The sequence below is a fragment of the Athene noctua genome, chromosome 8 (assembly GCF_965140245.1).
Source record: "Athene noctua chromosome 8, bAthNoc1.hap1.1, whole genome shotgun sequence".
NCBI classification, from domain to species: Eukaryota; Metazoa; Chordata; class Aves; order Strigiformes; family Strigidae; genus Athene; species Athene noctua.
Window position 1 is genome coordinate 20,309,726 of NC_134044.1, and position 25,819 is coordinate 20,335,544.

Here is a 25,819-nt window from a genome sequence, read left to right on the forward strand (position 1 = left end):
AAACAGTATGCAGTGCAACATGCTACCACTGGGAGGACATCCAATTCTACAGAATATCACCTCCCCTTTTAGTAAAGCATTTTTTGGTGGCAATTCCCCTAATCACAGTGTCCCAGGTTTTGATTTGTGTGTAATGGAGAAGGCTGCCAATCATGTAAGCTGACCAAGAGCTCAATTCTCTTCCAGTCTTAACATGACAGACAAAATGACGCTTCTCTGAAAATACTCACTCATTTAGGATGGAAACTATGGGGCTGCAGTTCTTCCTCATCAAGATAGTTACTAAAAACTGGATAAACTACAGATCAAAATACCGTCGGAATACATAATAGCAAGTTCACACTTCTGCAGATGCCACTGTTGTTCTAAATTACGTGCTACCGTGACAATATACGTAAGATATACATACCGATAGAGCACAGGTTTACTTTGTAATACATGCGGATGCACATGCTGTTCAAAAAGACTGTATATGAGGACAGGCAAGGAAGTGAAACAAATATTGTACAAAGTCAGGTATACACTGTCATAGAGCGTCTGAAAATGGAAACAAAAATTATTTTGAGTCTTGTAAGGAAAAAGAGTTGTTTATGTTAAAATTTATTAGCACACTAATAGCAGCAACAAATCATTGATTATGTGAATTTCCTAGTTAGAAAAAGCTATACTCACATAACCATCTAGTAACATCAAACTATCAAATACAGAAAATGAAGCTGAATATTTCTTAAGTGGAAAATCTGTGCTGCTCCTGTGTAGTTATTTCCAATTTTTTTAGTTATTTACCTTGAGTGTTTCACACACATTTATCAAGATGTAAGGCACCCAATACTTACTTGTTGTGAAAACAAACAGAAGAACTGATATAAAAATTGTGGTGTAATAAAGCACACATTCTGAAAAAAGAAAAGTGGAAGTAATAGTTAATCCTCAATACATGCCTCACAACCCTAAAAGAAAAGTGCTAACACTTACACACTGGTAAAAATACACAGAGAGAGCATGAAGCATTTCAGCATTTTACTTGACAAAGTGAAGTAATATGCTTTGCTTGAGAGCATATTTTGTTTGTCCTTTGGGACAACGACCCTGAAAAATATAAACTCATGTATGTGCTTAATGAACACATCTCATTATGGGAGTACAAGTAGTATTAAAGGAGAAGAAGTTTCCTTTTAAAAATTTCTTTGCAACAGTTTCCACATTTCATTCAAAGAAGCCTGTGCCCTGCTCATGTGAGCTTTTCGCATGGGAGTAGACAAAACAGAAACCAAATCCTAACACTATGCTGGTACCTCTAAACAGAAGTAGACAATAGAAAATAAGAAGTGGCTGCTCCATGCCCACAGCTCCCTGATAGGTATCCAAAGATAACTCAGTCCCTGGTGCTTACTTCCCTTGCAGTTTTCACCTCAGAATTTCTTCAGTCAGGGCTGGGACTGTCAAGTTTTTTCAAAGGTCAGCCTACTGGCAAAAAAGCACGCTCTCTCCCCAACACACATTCTGTGGGCCCTTCCCTCCCTCAACTACTTCCTGTGCTCTTTTTCCCTTTTAACGAAGATGAATGGATTTGGTTTGTATTAAATCAATAAACAAAACAGGTTGTACTTTTACATCTTGCTAAAGAATGCATTTAATTTCAAGCTACTAATACTGCTTTCACAGAGCAAACATGTCTGCCTGTCAGCCTAGGCAAACTTATTGTGGTATTTAAAACCTGTTTCCAGATTGAAGTGCTCAACAACTGCATAGTTAGAACTACTGCATTTGGTTGTAAAATATATAAAAAAGCCCAGAAAACATGTTTGAACATATATTTAACCTGTTCCCAACAAAAATCTTAGACCTGGAATAAATTTCTTGCTGAGAAACAGTTACACATTTTTCTGTGAACTTCACTAGCACTCTTTGAAGACTTACCTTATAAAAAAAGTACTGTACAAGGGTTGCTATTCTAATATAGTAAAAGTGCCCGTGAACAAAAAGCAACTTGGAGAGGAATTTAAACCGTGCTATTGCATAGTCACTGTTTCTTACAGCTTGCCTTCCTTCCTTGCCCATGATTCCTGTAATATTTGGGAAACAAAACAGAAAACAGATTAAACGTTATGAAAATTAAAGTTTAAAAAAACCAAACAACATACACCTGAAGCTACAGCTCTGTTTACCTGCTCTTCAATGTTATAACGACTTCAGCAACTTTCAATTCCAAAAGAAGGCATTATTCCTGACACAACTAAGGGAAAGAGCTCATTTGATACTGGTTTAATTAAAAACCAACCAACCAACACCCCACTATTTCCGTAAACTATAGTTAAGATTTATGGCAAGACCTAGGAATAACAACACTCATAGAAAACCAAGATTCCCAAACCAAGCAAATCATTATCAATCCATCATCAATTTACTTAGTGTGCTTTACTTCAGAGAGGTTTTTTCTTACACTACTTTCTGGAAATAATATATGACCTATACTCAACAGCACAATTAAAGAAATGTAGTTCTTACGATATCAGTTTACTTAATCTGATGGGCTGACAACGCTTGTCACAGCTGAACACAAAATCATTTCTAAAAACTATTGTTCAGATGAGGATAAGCATACACACAGAACACAAAATGCTCTTTTACAGAAGAAAAGTGGCCCAGAATTCCTGATAACACAACACCTAAAAAGTGCTGGTTGCTTTTGAAAAAAAATAGTCTGAAGGTCCTGTCACCCTCAAATGGCAAAGACTTGCTAGCTCTGACCAGTGTACATGTAATATCTAATATGTCACAGATTACAATAAAAACTTGGATAATTTTATTTTTAATAAGCTTCAGTTAGTTGACAAACTAGATGTAGAATAAAGCATCATTTGCTATTGGCCTGTAACCTCCTCAAGCAGGCTACTCCCATGGTCTTTAAAAATCATGGACACATGATTTAGGTGATAAACATTACATACACCTTTTTAATCACAAAGTATGACAGATAGAATATGTTGATGTACCAATACCTTACAGAAGAACCTTCAAGATTCCCTATTCTAATAAACACCATCCAAAGTCAGTAAAGGAAATACAAAACCATTACACGATGGGTACCAATTCAGTTATATGTACATTTTGTTTTGTACTCGGTTATAAAACACAGCAAGAAAAAAGTTTAAAGAAGGTCCTGGCTAGATAACAGAAAACAATATAAACAGAGAGAAATACCAAGCTTAGCTGAAAATCAGTAACAGCCTCTCAAGAGATACAATGAAAGCCTTCTCCTCAAAGACAAACTAGACACAGATGGCATTTCAACAGTGACTCAGACTCGGTGCAAACAGGGGCTGTTTAGTGCAAAGAAAGGTTTAAAGGTCAAGTTTACACAGGAACTCAGAACCTGACAATGTGTGAAGTCAGAGATAGCCACTTCCAATATATAAAGCAGAGTACTGCTGAGATTCTACTTACAGAAAATCTTCGCTGTTCTTAAGGCATCATTAAGCAGGACCTCTAATTATTGGTAGACTACACAATAAACCTAAGACTTCTAAAAGCAGACAGCCTTAAATGTTAAATTTCACTAAAACTCTGCTACAACAGATGACTCAGATTAACACCCTGTCATTCACAGGTGCAAAACCATTAGAAGCTTAGCTGTTTATGAACACTGTTCATGATCAATTCCTCTACTAAAATTTGCATTTTATTTGTCTTTATTTCCTCTGACAAAAGAAAGTTACCTATGCCAACATGTGCTTCTTGTATCATGCTCACATCATTAGCACCATCACCAATTGCTAATGTTATAGGTTTCTCTGGAGATGTTTTTAACAGTCGCACTACCTGGAACAAAAAGAAGGGCAGAAATTTTTCAGATTAGAGAGACAGTCTACTTACAAACCATGCTACTAATTCCCAAGTATCTTTCTTAGTTATCTACCTGTAAATATAATTTATATGTTTTATGTATGTGGCTTCTTGGGTAAAAAACATCTTTGGCCTATCACATGAGCAAATTCATAGCTCCTTTAGAAAAGCTGCTCACTTTGGGGCACAAGCCTTATTTAAATGTTATGTCTGCCTTGAGCTTCTTTTGCTGTTCTTATTTAGATGGTCTTCTACAACTCTAAATTTGGTACTTTAATCATACAGAATAGTGAAGTAAAAGTTAGAACTGAAAATTTACTGAGGAAGTAATCCAGATTTAATGCCCCTTACTAAACGTGCCCAGATTCTTCACATTTTCAACTAACAGAACTAATCAGTATAAAAGAGGAATCTGAAAAAAACAATGTTATTAGCTCAAAGATCAATACATGCTGTTACTGAGGTAAATAGTTTCTTTTTAAAGCAACTTTATTATCACCAATGGGTATTCTCAGCTGGGAAAGTCACAGAAGACGACATGACTGAAAAGAGGAAAAGAATTGTTTACATACAAGGCTCTAAAATATTCAAAAGACCAGCAGCGATATTCTTCACAGAAACTAAACAGATCTTTAAGGTAAGTGCCAACAATATTCTAAATAGAGAGGAGTTAGATGAGGCTTTTGGTGAAGGAGATTTAGTAATTCATAGAGCCTTAACTAAACTTAGAAGCTTCACTAATTCAGTTGGAAATGGACTGCAGAGGTAAAAGGACTGCAGAGGTAAAGGTGTGAATGCAGATCCAGAAGGCTTTCTAAAAACAAAACATATTTATCTATGAAAAAAATACTGCATTTTCCCCTGAAGTTTCAGAACACCCAAAGTAGGAATACCAACAGAGCAACAACTACATGAGGTAAGTAGACACAAACAACTGTATTCCAACGACTGAGTTCCAGTTGGCAGTGTCAGTGCATTGACTTATAGGAGTAGTAACTCACTTCACCCAAAGAATACAACAGTGATGAAATCCACAGTTCAGAGAAGTCCACCTGATTGTGGGAATACCTTCCCTAATGCAGGTATTAATAGTCAAGTTTAAAGGTTCCCCATTCCTAAGGGGTAATTATTTCAGATACATTTCACATTATATCCTAGTAAGGAGCCTTAAAGAGGTAGCAAGGCTGCAGTGTGTCCCTCAGATCAGTCCTCATGAGATACCGAAGACTGTGGTTGGTAATTTAGACAAACATCTGCACTAAAAGGTCCAGACAAATCCTCTGGCAAATTTTAACAGCAGCAATCAGCAGCAGCTCTGAATAGCTCACATGAAAGATCTTTTAAAAGGTTTCCAAGCCATAAAATATACAAAAATAAGTAGTGAGACCATTAGCCATATATTAACAAGCACTAAAATTAAGGGAAAAGATTCAGGAAATATTAAACAGAGTTCCAGCTTAACCTTGGAATAAACCTCACAAAAAGGATGCCTACAGCAGAAAATCAAATGCAAGGCTAGACTAAACTGCCGTACACTTCCTTCCCCACCCTTCCCTCCCGTGGTGTATGGCATTTGTCTCAGTGATTTATATACTTTAGCATTTAAAATTAAAAAGTCACTGCCATCAAAATTAGGTTTTACTGTACTTCATGACAAAACACAGGAAATAATGGAGATTATCTGCTCAACAGGGTAAGAATTAAGAAAAGCATTATTGTCTGCTATATGTCAAATCTGGCAGTACAAAACGCATTATAAATAAAGTTAAACGACAAAATAAGAACAAGGACACAACATAGGGTATTTACATCTTAAAGAGTAAAGTGGACACATTCAACAAATTGTACTACTCTCATAGTAGTTACAAACAACTTCCTCTTAACATTTTATCAAAACTAATATTATACCAAGTTTTATATACAGCTGAACAATTTTATAATGAAGCCATTCTAAAGACGGCATTAGAAGTCTGGCTAAATGTTGCAAGCAGGAAGAATGACATCAAAACAGGTCACTCACGCTATAATAAACCAGCCTGCCCTCTTTTGCACATCTAGTACCTCACGTAAGGGTTTCCTAGTGCTTTAAGGCAAAAAAAGAGGTCTTTTTTCCTTCTCTTTTTGACAAAGTATAAAAATAAGAGTGGGCAGTGTCCTTTCAAAGGTTTACTATTACTGGAAATAGATGCAAAAAGCCTTTAAAGTATATAGATAAGCTGAAAGTATAATTAAAAAATACTCCAAAAGAGGTATACAATTAAATATTGTATATTTATTGTATATTTATTTGTCAAGCAAACAAAGCAAACAGTTCCAGAAATCCCTGCCTCCTCAAAGCATGATAAAAATACAAAAGAACCCTGATTACATTCTCACTTACCTTTGCTTTCTGAAGGGGAGCCATGCGACAGCACAACACTGCAGAACAGTTTTTGCAAACCTCCATGAACAGTTTTTCATGTTCCCTGAGTGCAAGAGAGAGGCTGGTCCCATCCACAACGAGTCCATGCTGGATAACATGGTCTTCCTTTATTCTATTCAGGGACAAAAATGTTGTCTTTGTATCGGTGTGATGAAAAAATTTAAATTTTGCTATGAACTATGTGGTTGCCCATACAATAAACTAGTTAGCCTGTTAGACTGCTTCTTCATGTCTGTTACTATATTAATAAATACATGTTTTTAAAAAGGCAACTTCATGTGTTTGGCACATACATCAAAGAGATTGTTATAAAATTTGAAAATAAAAGAAAACCAAGCTAAGATCATCACTGAGATAATGACATCTCCAGTATTTTACCTCTTGGCTAGCTGCCTCAGTTGTTCTGCACATGTACTGTCTGACTTGTGTTGCACAAGCTCAAGGATGTTCATGGTTCTATGAAAGTGTCCACAGGACAAACTGACGCTAACAGCCGTTTCGTGCTTATCTCCCGTGAGTACCCACACTTTGATACCAGCCAACCTGAGTGCTTCTATAGTTTCTTGGACTTTCTCCTGCAGTCTAGAAACAAGAAAAATCTTAAATAACCAGTCAAACACTTTACAAAAAAAGAGCTCACACTGTAACGCCATGTTACTAATCATGATTTAAGACTGCATGTATTTCCAGAGAATTATAAATCTGGCACATGACATTCTGTTACCAGCAATAAAACAAAGACCTCTAAACAAAACACTGAACTTCAATCCTATTAAGTCATCAAAAATTTGTAATAAGCATATCGATTTAAATTAGGCATTGCTGCTGCATTTCAGAAGCTTTAAAACAGTCCACAACAACGACTATCTAGTGTGGTGCTTGAAAAGCTTCTAAGTGCTCCATCTGTACACTTCAGCGTACAATACATCCCCTGATTTACAGAATACACACTATACAAGCAGAATGCTTTGTGGAGTAGTTATGTATAGAAGCCTTCCCAAGGAATTAGCCATTACCGTCAATATTTACTGCAATTATTCTGTTTCACATACATTAAATCTCCCCTGATGAAGCACACTGTACGTCATCACTATTAAGCCACAATCATGTGGTACAACATGTGTTTTGAATGCTCCTCAATCCAAAGAGTGGTAAACATACTAAACAAAAATGGCACAGAACTTCTGGTTGTGAGAGAAGAGTTTTTCATGGCATACATCGTATTTCAGTTATAAATCCTAAACTTGCTATGTTTTTGGGTGTAGTTAGCAGAAATTCCATTGCATACTTGTCTTCTACTCCTGTAGCCCCAAGTAATTCCAGATCCCTTTCTATGAAGTTGAATACATCTGCTAATCTTTCTTCCCGCTGTTGTAAGGCAGTCCTGGCCTCATGAAGGCGTTTGCCAATTTCTTGATACTCCTCAGGTGTGAATCTTCTGTAGGCTACGCACAAAGTTCTTAGTCCTTTCTGTGAGAAAATAAAAGACTACATTCAGAGTAGACAAGATTCTGATCTAACAAGAAGGTGTCACCTGCAATTCGCTCACTTTCAAGTCACAGAATTTCTACTGGAAGAATTTTCTTCCAATCAGCTGGGCAAGCATATATGCTTACCAAAGCAAATTCATCCACATGTATCCTTGTTTTGTCTATTTCTCCACTCTTACTACGTGGAAGAATGGAAGATTCTGCTCCCTTTGTGAATAAAAGCTTTTCCCCTAAAAAGTAAAATAGAACAGAAATTAAGAATACATATGATTTAAGAAGTTCTCAACTGCAGCTTGTGCAACTTCTGATCACTTACCTGAGGGGCTCTCTACAATGACACTCATTCGTCTGCGATTTGAATCAAACTCCAAAACATGAAGCAATTTATACCTGTATTTTGTGTTTTGATAGAAAGGGGGAAAAAAATTTTTAGAAATAAATTTCCAAAGAAAATTACTTATAAATACACTCTTAACCCACAGAGCTTTCCTCAAAGTGTCATTTTTATATAGAAACTTTAAAAGTAATGCTACCACTGTTAAGCAATAACCACTCTTATCAGTGTTTGTGCAATTGATTACTTTTTCACCACTTTACATATACTTAGTTCCATCCTGTAAGAATAAAAGGTTCTTCTACCGACAGGAATAGTTTTCTGAACACTAGTTTTACATATGGAGACTACAATCAGCTCTTACCTATTCCTTTATCCTTCTACCATTATTTCAGGTGTTAATTTGAAAACTACTTTTTGTTTCTAACACTTGTAAACAATCTACACAGTCAAAAAAGAGAGTAAGTTCCCTGATAACTGGACTATTTTTTATATTACTACTAGTTTAGAAAATTAATTTTAGACAGAGGTTTAAAGTACTACCAACTAACTGACACAGATCTAATCGATAAAAGGTGTTATGACATACCACAGATATACAGTTATCAATAATATTTCTACTCATTTTGGGACAAGTTTAAAATATATAATTAGATTATGCATACATGAGACTGATTCTGGGAACTTCTAGATCTGAAAGCACAATGATTCTGGGAACTTCTAGATCTGAAAGCACAATGATTCTGGGAACTTCTAGATCTGAAAGCACAATGATTCTGGGAACTTCTAGAGCTGAAAGCACAACCTGTAAGAGCTGAATAAGCAATCCAGTTTTCCAACTCTACTACAGTCTCAACCTTTGAGAAACGGGCAAAGATACAAACCATATTAATACACACCTATAGGTATTATCTGTATACAGATACAGAGTGACTGACACAAAATTCTTGCATCTCAGTTTTGATTGGTAAGGAAGATGCAAGCTTTCTTGAAGACATCAAGGGAAAAGCATTAAAAAGAGCACGCTGTGGAAAGGCAAGGTTTTCTTATGAACACAGAGGATTAAGAGAAGATCACTACTGTTCTGTCCTTCAAAAGAAACAAGGACTAAAACCAAATACCTTTCTGGTTTTCCGAGACTTTTTACTTCCATACTGTCCCCACTAGTTCCAGTAAATACTACTCCAACCCTAAAAGGAAAAGAAAATATATGTCTAATCATCACTTCAGACATAATGCCTCTTGATTGGGGGGGACAGGGGGGAACACAGGACGACGGGACACAAGAGGCTCTGATCTCTTTCTAAAGAAAATGAAGAATGCCCACTTTCTACAATATTTTAATAGCAACATACTCTGTCCACTCTAATTTCTCAAGGATTACCATAAATATTTTAAATCATCACTTCATAATATATCAAGGGTTTTGTGTATTTTATATGTTCATAGTAAACTGATAGTGCCAGGCCCTTGGCTTTACAATCTGTCTGAGCTATTTTTAAGGTTGCCTTCACTGTGAATTGCCTGCCCTAGTAGGCAATTTTTACATGAGATAGTTTTTGCAGCACAGCTCACCGGCTTGCAGCTTCAACTAAAGCTTTCTCATCTGGTGAGGAAGCATAATACTCCAATGGGGATGTTACTCCACTGGCATGCCAGGGACCATCAGCACCATCTGTTTGATCTGCATTGATCTGCACTGTATGACAAAGACAAACTGCTTTCAAGAAGAGTTCTTCCTCTTTCATCTGTAAGAAAGAAAAAACTTCATCTGTAACATTTCCATATCAACCAAGTTTTGAACATACTTCATAAAAATATATGTTATTACTTTGTAATACACAAAAGTATATGTTTTTACTTTAAAATATTTAAAAAGTATTACACATTAAATAATCATATCTCAACATGTTTAATAAATCTTATTTGTTCAGTAACACTTAATAGCTTCAAACGATTCAGGAACTGTAATTTTTTTTAAAAATCACTCATGTTAATTTCTCTGAAATAAAACATTTTCTATCTAGGATGCCTAATAGGGGGGAAGTCTTACCAAACTGTGCCTATTTCCATCTGGAGAATCTTCAGAAAACCCCTCTGGAGTTAATTTACCATTGACTTCTTGGTACTTTACACCATTAATGGAGCACTCCCGAAACTGCATCTCATTTTCAGTTAATGTACCAGTTTTGTCTGTAAACACATACTCTACCTTTTGTAAAATAAAACAAAAAAGAGCCTTGGAGTTACATGTATTTGTTAGAAGAAGAAAAAAACAAAATAATCTCCACTCACACTCTTCTCTGTACACCTTTTTTTGATCATGTAAAAATGTTAGTTTCTGCTATCAGATATTTATATCTTATTTTTAAATTAATCAGAAAGCAAAGTTCAACCAATAAAAAGTCCACAGTAATGAATTTTAATATTAAAAAAGTCAAAAGTAGAACATAAAAAAAAAGAAACCATGTATTTTTTACTCTACCTGTCCCAATTCTTCATTGAGATCTGAAGTATTTACTTGTGCTCTCTGGTTTGTTTCTTTGTGATAGAGGTCAAGATCCCAGCCAATAAAAAAAGATCCAAGAAATTTCTGCATCTCAACAGTCACGTAAAGTGAAATAGGTATTATAAAATTGTAAAGTACCAGAAAAGCAAGAAAATCTGAAATAAATCTCAGAATCTACAAGAGAAAAAGAGAAAATGTAAAGATTACTGTAGTGAACAGGCGAAACATGGTTACTTAGTTATGTTTCAATATGCATGAAAAATGACAAATTGACAGAGCCGGAGGAGACCAAGTCTCACATACACATGAGACAGGCAACGTGCAAAGTGACAATGCAGGTACTTCCAGGTTGTCCCAGTAATGCGCCTTCAGACAGATGCAAAAAGACTGCCTTAAGCTACGACTGGGTTTTTCAGTTCTCAAGTTCATTAATTTTTGTCCTTTCTGCCGAATTTGTCAGGAGGGCTGCCAATTAACTGTCATGGTGATTCTATTTTCAAACAGGTCTCTTGAAAGAGTTAGGTCTAGAAAAACTAACGTGTTCCCCATGCCATCAACCAGCACCATTTACAAGCTTTTTTAAGGAACCATAAATGGTGAAGGCAAACAACTGGTATTCCATGTTGTCAGAGGAATCTGCAAGTATTCTGTATTGGTTTAGGACAGCAGAGCGACAAGAGGGTTTCAGTCTACTGGCATTCCCAAGTGACATGGGTGATCCACACTACATGACAAGAAAGAGACTACGTGGATTTCAATGGCACAGACTTCTTTTATGCCTCTTCAAAATCACTGTTCGACACATACATTTCAGGTAAACAGCTAGGTAATAGGATAGAAATTTCTCTTTATTAGGTATGACAATTTTAACAAATTCCGAAATGCAACATTACAGTCCCTTTGAAGTTTCTTCTTCCTTTGTACAACAAACTCACTACCTAAATTGCACTTTGGGAAGACTCTTACCAACACCTGATTATTGAGCAAGGGAGATTAGAGATGAGAAAAACTGGGACATCTCTTTCAACACTATTGGTATAAGAGAACCTTTTGAAGAAAGGGAGCATAAAAGTAGTCAACAGTTTACAAAGCTAAACAATGTCTGTTCTTTCTAATTAGGGAGTGTTGCTATAATTACTTAGAAGTTAGTACCAATAATTAAGGTGTCTAACAAAAACTCAGGAAGTTCTGTGCCTTAAGACATCTTCCAAACTAAACAAGAAAAGACAGATAAAGACTGAGAGCAGTAATTCATGGAAGAGAAGATACACTGAGAAGACGTGACAATTACTAAGGTTAGAGAGTTTCTTCAAGTCTGTCTATTAAATAACAATCTGCAGAACACAGGATAGATGAACTCCAAATAAGGACGTCAGCATATCAAGAAATGCAAAGCAGATTGTGCAAGTAAACAAAGGAAAGAGAAAAACAAAGACATGATAGAAGGAGAGTCACATGCAGAAACACAGAAGGCTCTGTATGCTCCTGAAGGCAAAGGTAAAGGAATGGAAAGATTGAGTAAATACTTATTCCAATTCTATTCAGAACAGAAAAGGCTCCACAGGCTAGTCTAAGTTACATAGCAACTACTTCAAATTAAGAGGAGCCAAGAATTTACTTGACTGACCACTTCAAGCAGTTGAAAGCGCATTAAGTGGGTGCAGGTACTAAAAATAAAAGTCATTAAACAATTTGAGAACTTTACTAAATTTAGTACTTTTCAACAGTGACACTTTTAGGTAAGAATATTTTAGAATACATTGAAGTTTTTGGTAACTGTAGTGACAACCTGAATTAGTAATTTTAAACAGAACACAGCATGGAGATATTTTTCCAGTTAAACCACAAAAACACTTTGCATGACAAGGTTCTGAGAAAGCTGCATGTTCTACGGAAGTGCCAGTAAACTCTTAACTCTCCTTGAATCAAAGACATACTGAAATTACTTTTTTCCTTCCTGAACCACTATGTACTGAGTGGAAATTTCACTCTATTTGTGAAGCAGAACAGAACTCTCCTGATTCAGGATTTGGAACTTCTTGCACACACGGCACCTGGTGAGCACATTCAAGTCTCAAGCCTCTGGGAGATGGGGAGGGTGTGGGGGGCTGTGGCTGTTAAACATTTGACACCACATCACAGGTGGCAACTGGATTTCCAATTCTTCTGTGCTTTGAAAATCCCCCCTACACCTTAGAAATCAGCTCCAGCCATTCCTGAACTGCTTTGGAAGAAGGCAGACTCGTAGAGAAATCAAAAATTAGAACACAGAAAAACAGAGAATGATTAAAAAAAAGAGACTACTTGGAACTGAAGACTTAAGGAACACTTTGAAATATACCTCCAATCTCTAGAGAAAATTGAGAAGGCAAGCAGGAGCTTGAGCAAAATTACAGCCTTACAAAATTGTGTGAACAATTTTAAACATCACAGAATATCCAAAGGGCCTGAGCTGTGAAATCACTGCAATGGAACGTGCACAAGAACAGCCATCTTCCTCCTCTTTTCATTTAAGGAATGACAAAAGACACCCAAACCAACAATAACTATAATAAGAACACAAAACATGAGGGACATGTTCTAACAAACCCCAAAATTTTCAAACAGCTTAGTCTCTTCATAAAGGAAGAAAAAAGTCCAACCAGTAACGGGTAAGATATTTCTACACAAGGGTGAGGCTACATAGGACTAACTCTCTCAAAAATACTGAGACAACAGCACACAGACTTGCAAGTGGATCATGTGGTAGTTACACCTATATTCAAGAGTAGAGACATAAGAAATATCACATTCAGTATCCAGTGGTTATGGGTTCCTCATACACACAACTGCATAGAACTACATTACCTTACTGCTGTTTCTTTCATGCTCTGTCTTTTCATTATACCAAGGCTCATCCCATTTTTCTTCAGCTTGCCACGCATACTTTAAAATAGTGCTCAGAATGGCTTCAAATAGGAGGATTATTAGATAAATAATCAAAAAGGAATTCATGGACCTACAGAGGCAAAAAAAGCAATTTCAGTTTATTTTATGTAGTCTGTTGATACACTGTGATTACATGAACTGATCAAAAACTTAGCGGACAAATTTTTTTTCAATGTATCCCATGTTTGATATGGATATGAAGTTTCTATGTGACAAGCAAGAAACAGAAGTGAAAAGAAATCCTACATCTGACTAAGATATACTCTACATATAGCAATATGAAGACTAGATTAAGGTGCAAGAATACCCAACAGCTGGCTTGTGTCACACTTGTCGAAGATTTTGGGGGCTGACTTACCCTTCTCTTCTTCCCTGAGTATCTAGCAAGGCTGTGAAGGCAGTACAAGCAACCACAGTGGAAATCCAAGACTGCACCTTTTCCTTAAGTTAGAAGAGCACTACCATGTGCATCTGATTTAACTCAGGCCACAATATACCAGGATACAGCTGAACTTTTCTTGTGCACTCTACAGTTCTACTTGCATCTGGCTATAGAAGAATAATCAATCCTATGTTTGCAAAAGAATGCTGGGAGGCTACCTCAGATTTTTAGTAACTAGAATAAAAGCAACACATCAGAACTTCTTTTCCATTAAAAAATAATTCATGAGGTTCTATATACAAGTCTCTATTATAGCAGCATCTATCCTGTAACTATGAGCAAAGATTTTTAAAACCGAGCCCGTGACTTGTGCTAGAAGCAAGATTCACTGCAAAGCATATCTGGATAGGCTATTTCCTTTAGACTGTGTGAAACAAAGCTCTTGTCCATTCTATCAAATACTACAATTCAGGATAAGACTTGTAAGCCATTAAGTCTTCATTTCAATCTGTCCTCTTTAAAGGTGTGATGCAGCTTTTCAGTAGAAGATGCAGAGAACAGCAGAGGCTGGAACTGTTGTGAAAATTATCTCTGACCATCTGGTTCAAGCAGCATTTCACCTATCATTAAATGATCTCCACATCTCAAAAAACAAACCTCCCAAACTAACTTTTTCTGCTTTAGTCCTTTTTAAGATCGGGTATTTCAGCTTTGTACACCACTGAAAGAATAAATAAAGGATGAAAAAGAATGAAACACCAAAAAACCCAGAATTTTGTCTTTATAGCTTCCTACTGAAGGCAAAGGAATTACACTCTCTTCCCTTGTCTACAACCCAATGACAAGATCATCAGGGTCTTAAAGTTACCAAGGAAAAACTAAGTTAAAACTCTACAAATAAGAAAGATATTAGAAAATAAACATACTTTTCTACTGCTGACCGTTTCTGAGATTTACTCTTGTAATTTAATGCCATCTTTGTCTCCATACCTGTATACACTGCAACACCTGGGAAGGAAGGGGAGGGTGGGAGAAAGAGATATACTTTATTTTCTGCATATACACTATTTGCAGCATTTTTGATTTTAAGACACAGGTGATATTAGTTCTGTGTTTACCTCAGTACAATGGTGAGACAGCATTTTGTATTTACAATATTCTGCTACATTAAAACAGTATTACTGAGGTAATTTAACACCAGCTAAAACACTGTTCATTATTATGACTGTACTGCTCTTCAGTACGTATTTTACGGAAATCAGAATGATAAACCTCTGGAGAAAGTCTTAAACAATGGGTAACAGTAACAACAGTCATTTATTCATTGAAGTTAAGCTATTCCTCTGTCAAACCACTTCAAATATTTTCAGAGAGGAGCTGGAACTTTATACCCTTAGAGATTATCATTACTTTCATCTATAATCATATCCCCTCAGGTAACAGTCAACAAGATTATTACAATTTCTTCAGTGCAAGTAGAATTAAACCACAGTTCATCAACATGTTTTAAGAAAATAATACTCTTTAAATATTTAGATGTCTACAAACCAAATATTTCTTTAGTGTTTTTTAATCTTGCTCCTCGAAGTAAGAGACTTTCAGGTCCAAGAGGTCTAAAAAGAAATAGACACATCAGCATTTAAAAGTTAGCTGTTCTGTATTCTACAGGACTAATGAAATCCAGTTTCCTATCAAAGTTGTCCTGTATCCCCTATGAATTCCCACCACAACAACTCCAACTCCACCTTCATTTAGGTCCATCTTTGATCCTCTTACCCCTTGTACCATGCCTCACCCACACATCTCCAGAGCTCTCAGTTGCCTTTCATGTCTCCCCTGGTCACTGCCACAGTCTCCCAACACTGTTCAATATCCCATAATTAGTGATTGAGCTAAATATACCAAATGGCTGCTTCAGAAAGACCTGCACGTTACTTGAGAAGCTAGCAGGCAAAAAAACTTGTAGAGCTCATAGTGCAACAAGAGGGCTATTTTAAGTTTGATTATTTTCCCTATCTTACTCCTACCCCTCTGTCAAACTGAAATGATCTCACAAGTTCAAAAGCTAATCATACCAGAGAAACAAAGACAGACAACTACATGGACATGTCACCACAATAGTGCAAGTTCTGCTTCCTAACACAAGACTAGAATTTTATAATTTTTTTTTCCTCACATCTATCACACCACAATAATACATTAATTTCATAGGTGAAGTTAACCATAAACAGTGCTGTGAAAATAAAGGTCCAGTTGGAATCAAGGCTGATATAAGGTTAGGGTCAATAGCTGTATCATTCTTAGAAACTGTCTGAAGGTTTGGAAAAGAAGAAAGGTGCATTCACTATTTTGGCAGTGTTTCAATGAAAGCAAACTGAACAACTGCAGTGGCCAGGTTGACATACTGGGTATAAGCAAAGGAACTGAAGATCATATACTAAATGCTACAGGCATACAAGCCCTTGGGTTTGTCTTTTCCATTAGCTGTACCACCATGATCAATACTATAGAAACAAAGTTCTGCCATTTGAAGTTCCTTTGAAAGCATATCGTGGAGTTACTCAAAAAAAAAAAAAATCACCCCAAACTCAAACCCCACCTCCTACAGTTAAGCTTTTAACTTAAATGTTACTGCAAATGTGACAGTTACCATCACAAATACTGTGCACACCAATTATACACACAATGACAGGTTCTTTAAATTTCACATACATATGTTATTATTTTAGGCTAGACTCAAACTTTAACTGAAAAATGGAACTAGAAGGGACTAAATGCCCAAGCATTTAACCTTTACATATAAGAAACCTAATATATATTTCTGGATTCAGGTGGTTTTTGCAGTTCGTAAAACCAGTCTGAGAAACCCAAAATACATAACCTCAATCAGTGCAACACAGACTAGACAAGCTTATCTTTGACAGTCAGAAAATACAACTCCACCGGCAGCCAGAACTTGCCACTGTTTTTCACACTCCTTTTAAACTGGCTCTGTTATATGTTGTCAACTAGATTATTTTGATGAGATTATCCCAAAGCTGAACCAGTCAAGCTTGGCAGTAATGAATTTGGAAAAGCTCTAAGTGAAGTAGTACATTAAAGCAACCTTAGAAAACAGCTGGGGGGCAGGGGGCAAGGGGGGTGCATCACTATGGCATTAGACTTAAGAGCCAGGTGATCTGCCTTCTACATTCCTGTACTACTTGCAAAACCATCGACAAATCATCGATTCACTCTGAACTCCATCTTATTCCTATCTACAACTGGCAGATGTTTGCCAGCCTCAGAGGAGGCTCTTAGATTGAGTCTTTTAAGTTCTTCGGATTGATTTAGGTAGAAATTCCACTAAAAGAAATGTGTGAAGGATGGCATCTTGAGCATTAGAGGAGTGAAAAAATCATAACAGATTTACTTGTTTCTGTGACACATTTATACATCATAACACAGCACTTCACATTTTGAAAGCTAGATTATCAACAACTTTCAAGACAAACCAATTAAATAACTTGCATGCTATGCTAAATATTCCTGAAAACCTGGCCATTTCTTGTGAATGATTTCACTGTCTATTTCAAATAATGACCTTTTTTCTCACTCCTGTTCTTCCTATTTTCTCTCCTGTACTGTTGTGGTGGGGGGAAGTGAACAAGCAGCTGTGTGGATGCTTGCCTGCTAGCTGGGGCCAACCCACCTCAATTAGAAACCTTTTGAGGAAGTAATGTGTAGGTCTGTAAGTGGCTTCACATCTTTACTTTTGTATTTTCACATGTGTTTAGGTGTACGTTACTTGCTACAACTGCACAGGGAAACATTGTGAGCACGTGGTTATGTGCCCAGAGCTTTATGTGCACGCCATTACATGTTGACTATTACAGATGTAAGCACTTAACTTTACAGTCCAGGTAGTACAGCAGTTTGAAATATACACTAAAAGCTACAAATATGTAGGCAAAGGCTTTATTAAAACAGACAAATAATTGCTAGGAATTCCAACTGCAAATACACCTGCTTAGCACCTCTGATAAACAGATGATGGGATCTATTGTAGTCTACATAATATGCCACTGGAAGATGTTTAAGATCAAGAAATGTTTTAAAATACAAATAGCAACAAAGTACCAGCTGATTACCAGTGCCTAAAAAATACCCCTGTCAGAACAGTCAAGCTTTCCAGAACTGTCCTATTAATTCTGAAAAAATGGGTAGCAATGAACTTTCTTTCACTAATTTTTTTCTCATCTCCATCTGAAGTATGCAGCTACAATTGATATTTTCGGTAAAAATACCTCTTCCTTCTGTACATTCAACAGTAACTCTTTTTTGTGCCGGTCATGATTTTAACCATATTCATGAGTTCTGAACACGGATCTTATAAAATTTTACTTACCGTACAATTTCTTCAGTTTGTTGACTTATAGTTATTCTTCCAACAAATCTATAAAAGATAGCCACATGTTAGAAATATCTACATAAAGACTGAAAAATTTAAAAAACTCCTCTATAATTACCAAAAAAGCCATTAATGTTTCACAAGTACAAAAGAATCAACTTTCATTAACAAACTAAAACAATATGGCAACACAGGCAATCATTTTACAAGAGATGTTTAACAGAAACATTTATCCTTCCAAAGAACAGTCATCTGAGAAAGCCTATTATTAGGTTTCATTAATAAACCCACAAAGGATCGTATTTCTTGTTCAGTTAAAACAGACTGTGATTTCATGTTTCAGTAAGAAATAATTCCTTAACAAATATGTTAGCATATTATCCATCAGGAATAGTAATTTTCCATTTAATAAAGCCTTTTGCTTTATTAAACTGCTTTTAAAATCTGACGCTTGCATATTTAACATGACCCTAGCTACTAATAGGGACATAAACCTCTATAGGAATTGTACCTTAACTTGATGTTCTCTACAAACTGAACTAAAGATCAAATATTTGAACAGCTGTTCAAATTAAGTATCTTAGTTTTTAAGAATTTAATATTTCTCAAAAATCCAAAGGTTACTTAGTAATAGCTGCTGTGATATAGTTGGATTTTGAAAACTACTACTTGACAGCTACCATTTTCCATTATACAATTCAAGAGAAACTTGGATGGGGACAGAATTTTTGTTACCTATGAAGCTGTTTGTTAGAGTATAGGGCACTGCTTGCCAATGTTAAAAACTGAAATGAAGCACACTAAGATACAACTGCTTTTATACTAAACTTTTGCTGCTAAACGGAGTTTGAATCTCCTCCTGAACAGAAGCAAAATAAACGTGACCAACATGTACCCTTAGAATTAACATAAGCTTACAACAATTTGCTATGGTTTGAGCTAACTCCATTTAAAATATATATACTATATAGTACTCCAATCTCCTGACAGAACCTTATACAACTCTTTCTCCAACCTGTTCAGAATCACAGGTCATTTAATTTTTTAAAATCTGCTAACAAGTTTACAGGTTAGAACAGAAATGTAAGTGTCACGATTAAAATACAAAACTTGTCACTTGCAACTTTCAGCAATTACATACGCATAAACACTTGCACTATTAAAATTTAAACAGATGTTTGAAGCTATTTTAATCCCAGCAAGATCCATAACATTCCTAATATTAAACACCTCATTTTTATTTAATCTCAAAATATTTACTAATGACATGATACCTGTATAGATCTGCTTCTGGCTGCTGACATTCTATAACAGCTACAAGTTTGTCCAGGTTGGCAACGGACTGTAGCACGGCTGTTTCTGGAACTGCAACATGTGTCTGTAAAACAGTGTCCATGAAGTTAATGATATAGGACTACTGGGCAGAGAGGGCATCCCAATGGGCTGAAATAAAAATGGTATCGTGAATGAACTCCATTCTATTTCACATCAGTAACCCAGACCTTAAGATTGGTCTCTCCATCCAAACTTGCAGTAGTAACATGGCATGAACCGTCGACTCGATCAGATGACAGAAGCACCAGATCAACAGGAAAAGTCTCATCTTTGGCTACTCTGACAATGTCCCCCACCTAATAAAGTGAACACAAATGAGAAGTGTACAAATAGAGTTTTAAAAGATAATAATTCATTTCAGCATTGTTACTGAATCATGATGAAACAAGAGCTTTAGCTATGCAATAAACACAATTTTCAATTTGTCCTTAGGCACATACCCGAATGTTTTTAGATCTAGTTTTTACAAGGCCACCACTTCGAACAACATAAACCGGAGCACCATTTACTTCATTGTCTGCTTTATGTCGTAGCCAGTCTTCATAACCCTGTAGAAAACACATAAAAATTTAATTTTTAACCTATAAAGCACAACAAATATCTTCTAAGCAAACGTACTTCAAATTACTTCCTGCATAGTCTGAATACATTTACTAATTTCTCTTGAGTTTCTACTACAGATGTTACTCAAGCACCTGGTAAACCTCTTAATTTTCACTGTACACAAATAAGTAAAGGCAAATAAAGTAGCAAAAGTGGTGAGGAAACTCAACAGTCCCATATTTTGTTAAAACAAACAGGCAGTGACATTTTCTGAACATGAGATGAACAGGAACCCATTAAATCTTTTATCTATACAGATTAACATACCACAAACCTGGGAACAATCTCTCTTATGGGTGGTTTTCATTTGGGGGGGGGGGGGGAGTGTTGTTTGTTTTGGGGTTTGTTTTTTTTGGGGGGGGGGGTTTTTTGTTTTTTTTTTTTTTTGAGAGAAGTAACAGACTGAAATTACTTCCTCGTGTCATACCGTACAGCACTTCTTATAGTTACTGCCACAGCATATGCATGAAATCTTAAGAGTTCTTGATTTTGTACAATATGCTGTCACACATCACCTCTGTATAGTAGAGATCACTGAGAAGGTTTTAGTTCTTTCTGAATCCTAATGCAACAGTTCACAGCAACTGAGTTTTGCATGGATACATTAAGCAGTTTTCCTTTATTGGATATTTGGTGCCTCTTTAAGCACCCTTTATCCCATAAACACACCCACGCACACACACGTACAAACATTTATGAGTATGAATCCAGGTATATTATTCTCCTCCTATTTTAGCAAGCTATTAATACATTGCTTATTTAATCCAATAGCATGATTGTCAGTAGCATGATCTCTCTGATCCCTAAGTCTAGGTACTGTTTGGAAAGCCCACAAACAAGCACAAGAAATGGATTAGTCTACACAGGAAGCTCAACTGCCTTTTGCATCCTGGCAAGACTCCTACAGCTGATACACAATAATAGAGACATTTCCTAAAATGGTCTTCTGTAGGTATAACAAATGTGAAAGAATTAAAACCACTTCCTTGGAAATTTGCAGACAAAGGAAGGGGGCCTTCTGAAACAGCAGGCATATCCCAACACATCCTAGAACACTATGAACATTATGTATGAATGTCATTATACAAACAGTACTAATGCAGGTGCAGTTTGGAGAATTCTGCGGTCGACTGGAGTTTGGAGGAAAGTTGTATGACGAATTTAGCCGTGTTACAAGTATAGTTTTGCAGTTCTACCTTCATGCACCTCCCCTGTTACTAGCAGAAATGAGTAAGGACAGCAGAACTGTGCTACCGGAAATAGAAAAAAGGAAACAGAAAAAGGAAATAGAGGGAAGCTTTATATGCCAACTGCTTATAAAAGAAATAATTAGGAAGTGTCTAGTAATAGCAGCCATACAGAGAGATACAAGGGAAATCGGAACCCTAAAACCCCTAAGTAAGACTCTTAAAGAGTCCTTCCTAAGCAGTATGAAAAAGCAAGAGTCAGTACCTACAGCTCCTTGTTAAAGGTGACTGACAGAAGAAAACAAGGATATAACTAACGTCCAGTAACCTTGGGGCATTTGTCTCATAAACCTGAACAGCTGAGCAATATGGACATTTGGCAAAGAACTGAAATTTACCTTCTTTAGAAAGTACAGATTTCAGCGCTTTCTCCATCTGACACCTATTGCCTACAACTCAAGGGTGACACCTCACACCAGGGAATTCTTAAGAGCCAACCTACAGTGTTCAGGTTAAATTCCCCCAAAATTTACCTACTGCAGCATTTTTGAGACAGTTCCTTATCCTCACTTGCAAATACTGCAAAAATACTGTTGAAAAGAAAGATGCAATAGGAACACTGGGAATGCTGCTTAATTGCACGAAAACAACCTAAAGATTTAAATCCCTCAAATTACATTCTTCGGTCCTGCTTAAATAACTGCATCAATGCACTTGAGAAAATGACAAAATTAAAACAGGCCTACATATTATATTACCAGAGTTTTCATTCTCAGTTCAGGTTTATATTTAATCAAAACCTGCAAAGTAGTTGTTTCTAATTTACAGTCATGTAAACATCTGCATTCAATCAGCTTGTTTGCTAAATACCTATGAACTTACTGAAATTGACTCAGTTCTCTGAAGTTCCTTAGGAAATACCTTTATTTTGTTGTATTTTGTTTTGTTGGATTTTTTTGGTTTGTTTTATTTTTATTTATTTTCTAATTCTGGAGTCCTCTGAAGACTGCATTCGCATCTTCACAGGCATAAGGATAAAAGTGCTCTGGCTAACAAGACAGACAAAATGACACAGCATGAGTTGCATCACTTTGCAGTCTTGCATGTCCTTCTTCTGACCTAGGTGCAATTACACTTCTAAGAAGAAAAAGTTCTATCTCCTTGAAGGAGATGAAAATAAAGCTGAATTTTTAGGTTTGGTAGAGGTGCCTTGTTAACTGGCCTTCTGGAAACAGGGGTGTTTTTCCACCCACTAAGCTTCTCAAACCTGTATATGGTTAATGCTTCTATTTTTCCCCTTCATCTTTTGAGAGACTACTAAGTTATAGTTTAACATTTATCCTAATAAACTTTGTTTAAAACCAGTGCCCCTGAGCTTTCAAAAGGGTTTTTTTCCCCCTAAAATCTGCTTCCTCTTCCAATGCTGGTTTGAGAAAAAATGGAAGCTGGTTTTGAGACCATACTGGCTATTTTCCCCTCTGCATTTCAACAGAAGATTTATCTTTCTTCCTTGTCTGAGGGCAGCCTGTTGGAAATAGCACACTGAATTGTCTTTCCAAGACTGTGACTACTATTTGCCTACTTTGCAGCAGGTAGGATAAACATGAGAGTCCTTTAGATCAGTTTAGATGGTTCCAATAGTCCTTGCAGAGATACTGAGACAGTCAGAAGAACTCTTCATGCTTAGCAAGTCATGAACGATTTGAAAGTTCTAGAAGGAATGCCAGAATCTATCCTTTGCAATTGATGGTAAGATACTTGTATTTCCCAATAAAAGACTGAACATCTGGAAACAAGGTGTTAATAGATTATTTTGGACAATTTTAGACTTATAAAAGTCCAACTTCTTTGTGGAAAAAAAAATCTAGTATTTATTACTAAGATGTACAACCTCTTTCAGTTCACACATCTTTAAAGGATATTTTCCATTGCCTACTTATGACTATAACTCTTGAACGGGTGATTTTTTTTGAGGGTGATAACAACTGCAATTGAATAGGATTAGGGCACTCTATATACACACATTCCACAGCAACAAGATAAAAATATTAGTTCAAATATTACTCCAGTATTAAGATTCCCTGTGCCCCAAACACCATTCTATCTGCTTGAAAGCTCGAGCTATTTTTACTTTTGCCCTATTTCAGGGTGGCTTTGGGTCTTACTGGCACAGAAGGCAAATTGAAATTCCAGTTGTAGCTCCGTATGTCTCCTGCTTACTTTTCAGTTGCTATGACTGCATCTCTTCCCCAGACAGCACTGTCAAACCCTTTGAAGGGGATAGTTCCTGAAAATTACTTCCCTGCAGAAGAGATTATAGTTTCCATCCACATCACCTCTTTATTTATGTTCTTGGTTTTTTTCTTCTCTTGCTTTAAGGGTTTAAAGATAACGGAAGATTTTTTATTTTTTCTTTTTCAAACATTCTTCTTCCAGTGGCTCTAGGTCTTAGTAAGATGTAGCACGGTGCTTGAACAAGATTTCTATTAAACTCATACTTACAAGATTTTTCTTATTTTAAATGCTATAAAGTACTCCAAAACGTTTTATTCAACCAAAGAAAAGGAAAACAAACCAAGAAGCTTTCTAAACTGGGCCTTCTACCGGGTACAGGATTACAGTTTATATGTATTTTGTGGCATGAAACATACTGCTTCTAACCACTGACAAACATGGATTGCACCACTGCTTCATCTACCTCAACTCCTTTCTCAGTGTGTCGTGTTGGAGGATTGGTTTTAATATGCAGCAAGGTGTGCCAAAGGAATAAGTGAGGAGCTTTCAGAAAAGGTCTTATAACAAGTGACAGGTAACATTTAGACAAAAATGCTGTCTGACAGTCATTCGCTGTCCATTTAAGGGTACCGCAGTGAGTCACTGAGAGCTTGACAACTAACCAAAATGCTCAAATTCAAGCATCTAACAGGAAACACTAATACAAAATCCTTATTTTAAAATAACTTTTTTTTTTTTTTTTTTTTTTTGTATCTAAACATTATCTTGGTCAGACTGTAAGTAACTTTACCTTAGAAAGACTTGATGTTACAACATTTTTTTCCCCTTTACCTGTTTTATGGCTGTCACAGTTATGACGAAGAATAATGGCAATCCACTGGTAATAGGACTAGTAGGGGTATCTATCATGAGCTAAAAGAGAAGAAAATATGAAAATTAGGCCAAATTTTATTTTTACGATTGTACCTTAAAAAAACCAAACAAACAAAAAAATCCAAAACCCCAATGAAGCAAGATGACAATTATTTTCCAAACGCATTATAACCTGTGATTATTTTTATTGCACTTTCTGCTATACTTCTGAAGCAAAACTCAGTTCCTGACACCTAAATAATACATGTCAATAATAATGTAAACAAACATCCTAGGGCACAGAACAGACTTAATCATATTTGTAATACATATGCCAATTTCAAGAGTCCTTAGCAAAAGGAAGATATGTTTTCATCCTGCAAAGATTAATTCAAAAGTATATTACAAAGGAAGAAATATGCATTTTGTAAAGCTGTTCAATACTCTATACAATCTACTGCTTAAAAGCAATGTAGAATATAAGAACATCCACTTCAGAAGTGGAAATTAAGTACAAAAATTTAATTTCCAACAGTTTAGATATTAGAAGACATTCATTCTTAGACTGCTCCTTTCTGATTTCCCCAAGTCAACATGCAGGTTTTACAATTTGTGCTATTATTTCTGGCATGCCAAAAGTGCAGTGTATACACTAAAATTCTGTGTGTGGGGGGCATGTTAGTGGTTCTCCTCTGCTGCAGGAAAAAAACCAACATGGTCAAGTGCTGTAAAGAAAATACACACAAGAACTATTCAAAACCACAGATGTTGATTTGATCCACTTTACCTGAGACTTATGGCATTGCTTTAGGAAACCATTAAAGAAGAAAAAAAAAAAAATCATACATGAAGTTTACTCTGTTAAAGAGCCAAGAACCTCATAGAGAAAACAGATTATGCCACTTTACAACACATGCATGAGCTTTGTGGGTTTTTTTTACCACCCCCCTCCCCCCAAACACAATGTATAGAACACCACAAAAATCAGATCTAGCCTGCAATATTGTCTGTTCTTCAATTGTAGCACTGAAATTTTAGTCTGGAACTATGTTATCCAAGAAAACCCATGCCAAAAGCATCTGATTTTTGGCCAGTTAGGGCAAGCCATGACATTTCTGCCATCTACACTCTCTCCGTTCTCAAGAGAGTCATATGTGAAAATGGAGCAAGTTTTATGCTGGTGGAATTGTCATGGCAACCTGCTTCTTTTGCCTCTTCCACTGGAACACCACGGCCCTTTGCCTGCTAGACAGCTGGACACGCATCCATCACACAACTGGTGTGGAGCCCCATGTGACCAAAATGC

The 25,819-nt window shown here is 36.3% G+C and overlaps 1 protein-coding gene across 6 annotated transcripts in view; it reads right to left on the minus strand.

Annotated features, from left to right (window-relative positions):
* The window catches only part of ATP11B (ATPase phospholipid transporting 11B (putative)), a 69,587-nt gene that overhangs the window by 26,075 nt on the left and 17,693 nt on the right, over nucleotides 1–25,819 (minus strand). For all 6 annotated transcript variants that reach the window (XM_074912531.1, XM_074912530.1, XM_074912529.1 and 3 more), the window contains exons 4-24: nucleotides 24,493–24,573; nucleotides 20,077–20,184; nucleotides 19,804–19,932; nucleotides 19,576–19,679; nucleotides 18,299–18,346; nucleotides 15,460–15,524; nucleotides 14,838–14,919; nucleotides 13,449–13,599; nucleotides 10,578–10,775; nucleotides 10,146–10,304; nucleotides 9,668–9,840; nucleotides 9,214–9,282; nucleotides 8,075–8,148; nucleotides 7,885–7,988; nucleotides 7,557–7,738; nucleotides 6,647–6,850; nucleotides 6,227–6,380; nucleotides 3,720–3,822; nucleotides 1,921–2,066; nucleotides 837–896; nucleotides 410–537 (exon numbers count right to left, since the gene is read on the minus strand). In XM_074912531.1, coding sequence (XP_074768632.1) covers nucleotides 410–537; nucleotides 837–896; nucleotides 1,921–2,066; nucleotides 3,720–3,822; nucleotides 6,227–6,380; nucleotides 6,647–6,850; nucleotides 7,557–7,738; nucleotides 7,885–7,988; nucleotides 8,075–8,148; nucleotides 9,214–9,282; nucleotides 9,668–9,840; nucleotides 10,146–10,304; nucleotides 10,578–10,775; nucleotides 13,449–13,599; nucleotides 14,838–14,919; nucleotides 15,460–15,524; nucleotides 18,299–18,346; nucleotides 19,576–19,679; nucleotides 19,804–19,932; nucleotides 20,077–20,184; nucleotides 24,493–24,573 — 2,522 coding nt within the window. The remainder of the gene's footprint in view (nucleotides 1–409; nucleotides 538–836; nucleotides 897–1,920; nucleotides 2,067–3,719; nucleotides 3,823–6,226; nucleotides 6,381–6,646; nucleotides 6,851–7,556; nucleotides 7,739–7,884; nucleotides 7,989–8,074; nucleotides 8,149–9,213; nucleotides 9,283–9,667; nucleotides 9,841–10,145; nucleotides 10,305–10,577; nucleotides 10,776–13,448; nucleotides 13,600–14,837; nucleotides 14,920–15,459; nucleotides 15,525–18,298; nucleotides 18,347–19,575; nucleotides 19,680–19,803; nucleotides 19,933–20,076; nucleotides 20,185–24,492; nucleotides 24,574–25,819) is intronic.